At 34.0% G+C, this 10,596-nt stretch overlaps 1 protein-coding gene across 10 annotated transcripts in view; it reads right to left on the bottom strand.

The window, feature by feature from the left end:
• Positions 1-10,596, bottom strand: part of LOC107753017 (myosin-2 heavy chain-like) — a 50,574-nt gene that overhangs the window by 31,914 nt on the left and 8,064 nt on the right. For all 10 annotated transcript variants that reach the window (XM_016569101.1, XM_016569106.1, XM_016569102.1 and 7 more), the window contains exons 3-6: positions 9,471-9,536; positions 1,785-1,857; positions 1,377-1,455; positions 619-703 (exon numbers count right to left, since the gene is read on the bottom strand). In XM_016569101.1, the coding sequence (XP_016424587.1) occupies positions 619-703; positions 1,377-1,455; positions 1,785-1,857; positions 9,471-9,536 (303 nt within the window). The remainder of the gene's footprint in view (positions 1-618; positions 704-1,376; positions 1,456-1,784; positions 1,858-9,470; positions 9,537-10,596) is intronic.

Here is a 10,596-nt window from a genome sequence, read left to right as displayed (position 1 = left end):
TGTGTGTGTGTGTGTGTGTGTGTCTGTGTGTGTGAAATTGACTTTAGGATGAACATTTTACCCCAAATTTGTGTACTGGCTTTCCAAGCAGACTCGGTCACAAAATCCTGCTTGGTAGAACAAAATACTAGCCAATAAACCATCTTATCTAAGGACTAGAAAATTTGAGCTGCCTGTGCAAAGATGAAGAAACACCTTCAGATTCCAGAGTAGATTCTTTTTACTGTCATTCACCGAATGAGGTGAGTGAAATACTTGGCCAGGTTTTGTGTGTGTGTGTGTGTGTGAGTTTGTAAATGTAGTCCAAGAATGAAGACAAAGCTCATGCTTACGGCAAAACACAAACACACATCAGTTACGTCTAGACGCAGGCACTGATTGGAATACTGGTCTGATTGATTCTGGTCTAGTGCTGGTTTAGCTGGAGGACTAACACAACCATACAGTTCACCAGTAAAAACCAGCCGGTGATACTGCTATGCAGGTTTACTGACAAAAATGCTTGCTGGTTAAGCTAGTTAAAGGAATAGCTTACCTTAAAATGAAACTTTGAAAAAATGATTTTAAGTGACTAAATGATTACTTTTGGGGTGAAATATATATAACATATATGTGTACCTGTGGCGTTGGTGTTTCCACCTTCCGTTTCTTCTTCTGGTTTTGTTTGTTGGTTCGTGGGAAAACCATCAGCGCCTCCTGCCACCTTAAGACACAAACAACGTTTGGGCATTATTTCAAAACACCAATTAGTTAGTAATTGCTTATCTAATTAGACAGACTGTATCAATCAGTGAGTGATCTCATTAGTCATTACTTACATTAATGTTTAAAACCAAACCCATATCAAGCTTTACCAGATGAAAAAAGGAGATAAACACAAATTGTACTCTCAATAGCAATCATTACATAGCAACACATCGTTCATAAATTAACCTGTTTTGTGTCCGTTTCTTGCTAGTTTTGACATCTGAAATGTAATTTATGTTTTGCTCTTATATTCTTATCTGCAAGTCTTATTATACTGATACAGATGGCTCTATGACAAATTGCTTGTGATGTTCCCCATTTGTAAGTCACTGGATAAAAGCGTCTGCTAAATAAGTAAATGTTAATGATTAAATGCATCAGTCACGATTAAATCTCAAATAGCTCATAGAGTGAACGTGCATGTGGAAATGAAAGGGATAAGATGCTTTTTTTCAATACGTAATTAATTGTCGGATGTTAAATTTACATTTTTGTCCTTCAGTAGTTCATCACATCAATACAGTGACGTGTTAAACTGCACATAAACATCACAGTTGTAAAATATCTTATGATCAACTGTGAGATATGAATTAACGCTCATTGTTCATCCGTGCGTGTGTGTAACTCACCCATGTATGATCTCTTTGCTCTCAGCACGTATGTAATGGTCTTTCTCTGGCGTGCAGATGCACAGCGAGTGTTTCTGACCCGAACAAATATAAATAATAAAAATAAAAAAATACAATTTAAAAAAAAAACTAACTTTGTTCTACAAAAAAGACTAAGAATATAAAATTTAAATAAAATATATTTATCAAAAATATTCTGAAATATATTTATATATAAATGAGCCATAATATTGTTTGTTCTAGAATAAAATGAAAAATAGTTGTAAAAATATCTTATGATAAACTGTGAGATATGAATTAATGATTCCTCATCTGTGTGTGTGACTCACCCATGTATGATCTCTTTGCTCTCAGCACGTATGTAATGGTCTTTCTCTGGCGTGCAGATGCACAGCGAGTGTTTCTGACCCGTCCGGCTCTCACCGTCCACAACATCCACACACTGATTCAGGTTTATGGTGCCCTGTGGAAGAGTGCTGGCCTGAAACACACACACACACACACACACACACACATACACAGATACATGCATTAGCAGTTTCATCAACACAAAAGTATGATGCAGCACAACTGTTTTAAGCATTGATAATAATCATAAATGTTTCTTGAGCAGCATATTAGAATGATTTCTGAAGGATCATGTGACACTGAAGACTAGAGTAATGATGCTGAAAATTCAGCTTTACATCACAGGAATAAATTATATTTCAAAATACATTCAAACAGAAAACAGTTCTTTTAAATTGTAATAATATTTCACAATTTTACTGTATTTTTAATCAAATAAATGCAGCCTTGGTGAGCAGAAGAATTTGTTCAAAACCATTAAAACTGACTTTTGAACTGTAGTTCAGGCTAAATATATCCAGTCACATGTGTTATGTCTGATTTTAATCACCAAGTATGTCTAAATAAATATTGTCATGAATAATGTTTTGTACAAAAAGCCTCAACAACAACAAAACCTCCATTGTTGAATTTGCCATTTGACAAAGACAGACAAGATGTGTGTGTGCTTACTCAGATAAAGTATGCGGAATGATTTATAAATGTAAAAAAAATTAACATTTTCTTTTAGAATTATAGTTTGGTTATTGCACTATAATTGGCTTAATACAAAACCAACAGAAGTCTATGCTACGTGCTCATCTAGGTGGCAAAGCAAAGTGTGTGTTTGTGTAAACCTGTGGCACATGACCTCCCTAAAATACATACCACAAAAACACCACAAACCGGTTCATTCTCCCTGTATTTCTGTCATTCCCTACCGAACCTCCTCTGACAATCTCATCCAAGTCTCTCTCTCACCTTCTTTCACAACATCTCTCGATATTTTACTTCTTGTTCTTGACGAGTTGCAAAATTCCTTCTTTGTTGTGCAGCCAGCATTCAGACACACACACACACACACACTCGCGCACACAAACACACAATAACTCTTTCAACGGGAAAGACTGACACACACAGAAACAGTGACCAAGCAACACACACATACTCATCAGAAATTTGGAAAGGCAAACAACACAAAACCCCTGAAAAAAACAGGCCTTCTAAAGTTTCTTTTTCAAAGTTGTGTTTCCAGCTTCCTTTTAATCGCTTGTTTACCGTGTTTCACTTCAGTGCCGCTGTTGAATGAGTTTGTGTGTTTTAAAACCACTGATGACACGATGCCGACACGTCTGAGTGATGACAGCAGAGGTGCAGATGAGGCTGCTGAGGCATTATGGGAGACATTCAAGTTCCATAAAAGAGACATCATGCATTTTTAAAGGACGGTGGGGGGTTTTTAGTCCCTGTAATCATCCCAGCAGGATTCACTCGCAGCCAGAAAAACCTCTTTAACCTCCCTTAACATGTGGCCTAACCAAACTGCTCCATATAGTTGTATATTTATCATTAAAAATGTTCTAATTGAGCATTTTCATTTATTATTCTAAAATACTCTTCACAACATACATTTAACTGTTTATGTTCAAATTCAACAACAACATTTTATTACAGCCCAATTTGTGTTCTGTGAACCATATTTGCAGATCAAAGTTCCTCAAGTTCAAATATTGTGTTTGACTTCTGTCCTCTATTTACTGCCAGACTAGTTCCATCTAACTAACCACCACTGAACTCATTTATCCACAACCTGTGCTCAGTTTGGTCTTCCATATTTAAAAACGTGACATTTTAGAACTGAAACCACATTTGAAGCTATATATATATGTATATATACAGTATATATATTTTTTTTTCTTCAAAAAAAATCAGGTTCAAATCAATCAATATTGTAAGTATTATCCATATGTGTTATAAAGTTCATTGCAACTTCATGTTTAACAATCAAGCAAGAATTAGAAAGATTTAAAATTAGTTAGCTTTTAGGTTAAAATTCACACATGTATAAAGGAAAATCCAACTAGTCTCCATTTTTAGCTGCATTTAACTTCAATGGTCCTGTATTTTGACAAATTAATTTGAAAAGTATACATATTCTATGTAGTCCATAAATGAGTTTTACAAGAATTTTAAAAATTATAATTTTTTTTTTTAAGTTTCATTTAAAATAATTGTACTTTTTTAAAAAAAATTCTTTTTTAAAGTAATTTAAAATAATTATTTTCAAGTGAATTATAGAAAGTTCCATTGATTACAGCAGGGCACTTCTTGAAACTTTATGTCAACTACCCATTTGTATTTAAAAAGGAAATTATTATCTAGATCAGGGATTCCCAAACTTTTTTGTCATCTGAACACCTTTGACTTAAAATATTTTTATGGAGTACCCCTAAAATTTAAAACATTTTATTTAACAACACATTCCTATGTTTACGGTTCTCTGATGTCGGTTAATGGTCAAATGACACGCAGGTAAACAAATAAAATATTTAGATGTTTTTTTTAATTGTTTATTTAATAACTTAAATTAAAAATAAACTGTGATCATACTTTGTTTTAAGATCTGATTCTTGCTATTAACTAACTATTCATTTTTAAATAATTGTACTTTTTTAAAAAAAATTCTTTTTTAAAGTAATTTAAAATAATTATTTTCAAGTGAATTATAGAAAGTTCCATTGATTACAGCAGGGCACTTCTTGAAACTTTATGTCAACTACCCATTTGTATTTAAAAAGGAAATTATTATCTAGATCAGGGATTCCCAAACTTTTTTGTCATCTGAACACCTTTGACTTAAAATATTTTTATGGAGTACCCCTAAAATTTAAAACATTTTATTTAACAACACATTCCTATGTTTACGGTTCTCTGATGTCGGTTAATGGTCAAATGACACGCAGGTAAACAAATAAAATATTTAGATGTTTTTTTTAATTGTTTATTTAATAACTTAAATTAAAAATAAACTGTGATCATACTTTGTTTTAAGATCTGATTCTTGCTATTAACTAACTATTCATTTTTAATTAATATTAAGGGATCTAAAATATGGTCATGCAGAATTAATATGTGCTTTATAAGTACTAATAAACAGTCAGTATGCTAGTAATATTCTTGCTAGTTAATACTGAGAGAATGGGTCCTTAAAATAAAGTGTTACCTAAATTCTATTAAAATTATGAGCTTTTCATCAGCTTGGAAACACCAGTTTGCAATCTCTGATCTAAACGGTTGATAAACTAGAAAAGGAAAGACATGTGAATGAAGAGGGAACATTGTGATAATGATAAATCGCATTAAAACTCCTCTAGTGCTGTTCTGCGTCCCGTTGTCTTTAGAGAGGTGCTTCTGGGAACGCTGCCCGACTGACTGAGCGTTTTGCGCAACACAAAGAGACTGCTGAATCTGTGTTCAGCAAACCCATGCCCACTGCTTTAACCCTCGACCGGCCCACAGGTCAACATCAGGGGATCATTTCTGGTGAACTGAGGTCACTGAGGTTGTGAATTACAGCATGTATGTTCAATAACTGGCCGTTTAATCACAACACACACACATGCATTCATACACAGATGCAACTAGTCTGAAAATAGCAGCCAGGCTTCTGTTGTAATCTTCCTCTCATCCTGTTCTTTCCTCCTACACATCCCTCTCTTTCTCTCTCTTTAGTGAGTCTAAGTCCAACGGGGGCGGAAAGCAGAGGAAGAGGAAGGTGAACGAGAGGACGATAGCGAGAAGGAAAGCAGGGCTGCCAATCGATTTTAAAAATGCAATCAAATTAATTATGTAACATGCTGATTAATTCATGACATTACTCACAATCCATTGCATATCTCGATACAGAAGCCACAAAATAATAAAAAATAAACACCATCCTACCTTTTTCCATTGAATAGCATGTTTCACATTATAAATTGAAATTTCATTTTCACTTTAAAATCCCTATGAAATGGTTTGATGTTATTTTTCTCTCTTGTGTTGATGTATTTCCTATTGAAATATGAAAATCAATATTTTGGGTCAGTTTTCCAGGAAAGACTGTACATTTTAGATGCATATATGTTGAATGTTTATTTGGTAACACTGTACAATGAGGTTAACATTTGTTAACTACATCAGTTAATGTGAATAATACTTTTAAAGCATTTATTAATCTTAGTTAAATGTCGCCATTTACTAATATATCATTAAAATCAATAGTTGTATCTGTTAATATTATTTATTAACATGAATTAACAATGAATAGTTGTATTTATATTAAAGGGGTCATATGATGCTGCTAAAAAGAACATTATTTTGTGTATTTGGTGTAATGAAATGTGTTTATGCGGTTTAAAGTAAAAAAAACACATTATTTTCCACATACTGTACATTATTGTTTCTCCTCTATGCCCCGCCTTCTGAAACGCGTCGATTATTTGCGGCGGGATTATGCAAATATTTCCACATAGTGGGGTAGATATGTGGGGGCGTGTTAGAATGAGCCGTTTTAGGGGGGCGTGGCAGAGTCTTAACTTTGATAAAGAATATCTCTTTGGTTTTGAGACTTTAGTCTTTGCAACTTCAGGGATCTTATCTATGCACAATCAGCTTGTAACACTCCAAAGAGAAAGGAAAACTTGAAATCGCATCATATGACCCCTTTAACTAACATTAACAAAGATGAATAAATACTGTAAGAAATGTAATGATAATTATAATAATAGTTAATGCATTAACTAAAATTAACTAATGGGGCCTTACTGTCAATGTTACCATTTATTTAGTCAACTTTTAGATGTACTCCAGCATAAAATGCTAACCTCAAAGCGAACACACATGGACTAAATGATATAATGCAAAAAACATGAAAGGGGCAGTTTAAGAGTTTCCATAATGTAATGACACTCGATGGCATCCAAAACAACAAACTTCCTCTGTATGGACAAAAAACACATTTTACAAATTTTTTTTTTTTCATACAGGTTTGGAGAAACATGAGGGTGATTAAATGATGACCAAATTTTTCCTTTAATGTTCTGAATAAGTCTTGATGATACTAATTAAGCCTGAATAAGCCATAATACTTATTTTTCTGTAGATTTTGGGGTGTTCTTGACATATTTTGTAAGATTCACCGCTACATTCATTCTAAATTGTAGGGTTAGAGTGGTCGTTATGGAAACACATGTTGGAGAGCAGCTATAAATACAGCGTGAGACTCCGAATGTGTTCCAAGCGTTCGGTGTCCAGTCAACACCAGACACCCTGACCTCTCTCGAGACCATTTCGGCCACTTCAGCACCTGTTTCTGATGGGACTGATACAATGAAAACCCTGCTGATGACATCAACCGACAGACACATCAAAACCATCTGCATTAAAAAGCATTTCAGGTGTGTCTGTGTCTCTGTGTGTGTGTGTGTGTGTGTGTGTGTGTGTGTGTGTGCGTGTAAAACAAATAGCAGTGTTTCCTCAAAAACTCAAGTTGTTGTCTGAATTAAAAATGATGTGATAAAGACTCAATCGGTATCATTTTAGCATTAGTAATGTGCTATTATAGTGTTTATTAATGTTTTGAACTAGCTTTTGTTTTTATATTTTCAGTTTTCATTTTAATTTTAGTTGAAGTTTTAGTAAATTTGTTTTGTGTGCTTTTGTCATTTTAATTAATTTGTGTGTAATTCAATCCTATTTTTATACAGCCATAATTAATTTTTATTTCATTTTAAGTTTTAGTTGGTTTTTTTTACCTTTTTTTCTTTATTTAATTTATTGCATTTCATTTTATTTCAGCATTATTTCAATTACCCAAAACTATTTATTTTCAATAGTTTTAGTTTAAATTAATAACAACAACACTGGATTCTACAGTGTATAGACAGCGCAACCACTGTAATCCGATTCACAAGCAAATGACTCATAAACTTTTCATTTTCTTGAATCACTCAAAAAGACTCACAAACTATATTTAACTCATTAATTGTTGAATTTGTCATAACGTTACTAAAATAACATCTCTGCCTACATGTTTGTGTGTAAAGTAATAGTTAATCTAAAAATGAAAACCCTGTCATCATTTACACATCCTCGTCTCTTTGAAAAACCCATATGACTTTCTTCTGTGGAATATGAATGGAGTTATTTATAGACAATGTTTTCCAAGTAATCAGTTGTCAAGCGAGATTTTCAGTGAATAGTAATTTCAGTTTTAGTCTGTTCCACACACAAATCAGTAATCAGATCTGGGATATAGTGTACAAGTCACATGGACTGCTGTTTCAATGCTTTTATATTGTTTTTTGGAGCTCGACAGCCACTAGTCACCATTCACTTTCATCTTTCCCAAAATTAGACATGACCTAAGAAACAGTACAAGCATCTGACTGCAATGTCCGTCAATCATAGCCTCATTTCAGTTGTGTCCAGTTAAACATGGCATCTGACTACGGTCCGTATCTACAAGAGAATATTATCCCTCCCTTGTTAAATACTTCTCTTATTTGTCCTTCTTTCTCTCTCTGCTGCGAACGCTTCTCCAGAACGAGAGATCCCAGTAATGTGTACATTCGTCTCTGTTCCTGGATGCCTGAGTGTAGGAGGGAAGTGGGCACAGATGGATTGTGGGTAGCTTTCGGATGTAGCGCCGCTTCACCCACCCACACGCATACACACATAGAGATCATCATCATCACCCGAGCCGGGTCGGACCTGGCCTTCCTGCGTTCAGCAATGACGGACTTTATGTTCATGTAGTTCCAGACACACACTTACGTAAACAAACACGCACGTACAAAAGAACTCATGATCACGTGTGGGCTGAAGTGGTGCTTAATAACAATCACTAACACGCATGAATGCAAATGAAGCCAAACGGCTTTTCATCCTTTATGCTGCTCTTTATACATCCATCACTCACTTCACTCCTCCCCTCCGAAAGAAAGAGAGATGAAAGAGAAGCAAATTAATATTCCTGGTTTAGTACAAATTATGCTCAACCGATCAAATTTGTGGTGTAAATTGACATAAAAATCAATTTCAACTTCTTTAAAAAAAAACAATAATCTGGTTTACAGTGAAGCACTTACAATGGAAGTGAATGAGACCAATCTGTATCGTTTAAGGACTCAATGTTTCAATATCATAGCCAAAAAACATTAACAATATGATTTTTGTGAGAAAAAATCTTAAAAATAAATAAACAACACCTAAAACCCTAAACAACCCATAAAAGGACAATAACTATTTGACAGCTCAAATAACACAGAGAAATTTTTAATTTTAAGTGCTTTTATAAAACGAAGAGCTTCACATTTGAATAAATTGGCCCCATTTCCATTGTAACACAGATTTTGGCTTTTTTAAAGAAAAAAAAGGACAAGCTTAACTTGTATTGAACCTGGTATATCCTTCAAAATATTCAATGAAAGAACTACTGTCAAATGCAGTAAAAATCGAACTAAAAAAACTAAAGTTGTGCACTAAATGAAGTAGTGTGCCATTGGGAACATGTTCATTGTCACGATTATGCACCGTCCCTGAATTCAGCCATATTATACCATACAATGCATATACAAACACACACAGCATAAAACAGACAGGCAGTATCATAAACACCCTGAAGGTCTGTCCACACAGTGCCGCCCACATGCTGCAGACAGAACATGGCAACATGTATATACAGTATGAGAATACAACCAAACGAAAGCCATAGTACACACTCACCATGTCATCCAGTGCGTAACGCAGGAGTCCATGCTCATACAGAAGGAAAAAACGCCTCTGCCATTTCTGCAAGAGAAGAAACGACTATTGCATGAGCGAAACATGATGCCATCTTCATGTTTTAGATCTTAAAAGCATTTTAAGTCTGACTTAAGTGTCTACATAGTGTATTAGGGCCACTGTATATAAATTATAATGCATGTATTATCAGGCAGGCAGACTGATATGGTAGCTGCATGATTGATTTACAGAAGTGGTAACTTCCTGTTACTGTCAATTAATAAACATTTTTATTTTTAAAGATGTGCATTTGGGGTAAATATTTTATAATATAATAATTCATTTTATTTACATATACAATATATTGTATACACAATTTTGTCAGTGTCATTAAATTGCATTTTATATATTTATTTAATTAGACTTTGGTGATCAGCAATAGCCATTTGGTTGACCACCACATCCTACACATACCTACTTGTATATACTACATATACTTTGGGTTATTTTGATCATCTTTCCATCTTGTTTGTCTATCTGTGATTTCCTGTTTGCTGTCGAACTTTTTCCCATCCCACAAACTCCCTCTCCTGCTGTTTCTCACGAGTTCAGCTTGAGAGAGAATGAGAGTGAGTCAGCGACTCCACGGCCCCCTCAAACACACACACACACACACACACACTTGACTCGTTCGTCCCTTAACAAGCCCACATACTGTACAGCAAACACACAGAAAAGCAGCAATCTCTTCATTCACACACAATGTGGGATAATAGACAAGCAATTCTGGTCCTTTGTTGTATTAAATATAATGCATAACATCTAGTGAGTTTTTTTTAAATGTATTAAACGATCATGATTTAACCCTCATGTTTTGTTAAGATGGACTTTTTTATGTTTGGGGTCCCAGAGACCCAGTGACAAACATGTAAAAATAACCATTATATAAATATGTTATAATTATTAAAATAGAAATTATGAATTAAATAATTTACTACTAATAATAATAAAATTATAAATATTATTTGAAAATAATGATATATAATAATTAGATTTCAATCTTAAATTATTTTAAGAACTTCCTAATCAAAGCCCAATGAATTTTAATAAGAATTTTATTTCATTT

This window comes from Sinocyclocheilus rhinocerous, unplaced genomic scaffold, assembly GCF_001515625.1.
Source record: "Sinocyclocheilus rhinocerous isolate Xijiao unplaced genomic scaffold, SAMN03320098_v1.1 scaffold1493, whole genome shotgun sequence".
In the NCBI taxonomy this organism is placed as follows: Eukaryota; Metazoa; Chordata; class Actinopteri; order Cypriniformes; family Cyprinidae; genus Sinocyclocheilus; species Sinocyclocheilus rhinocerous.
Note: the sequence above shows the minus strand (reverse complement) of the source record. Positions and strands in the feature narration are given on the sequence as shown.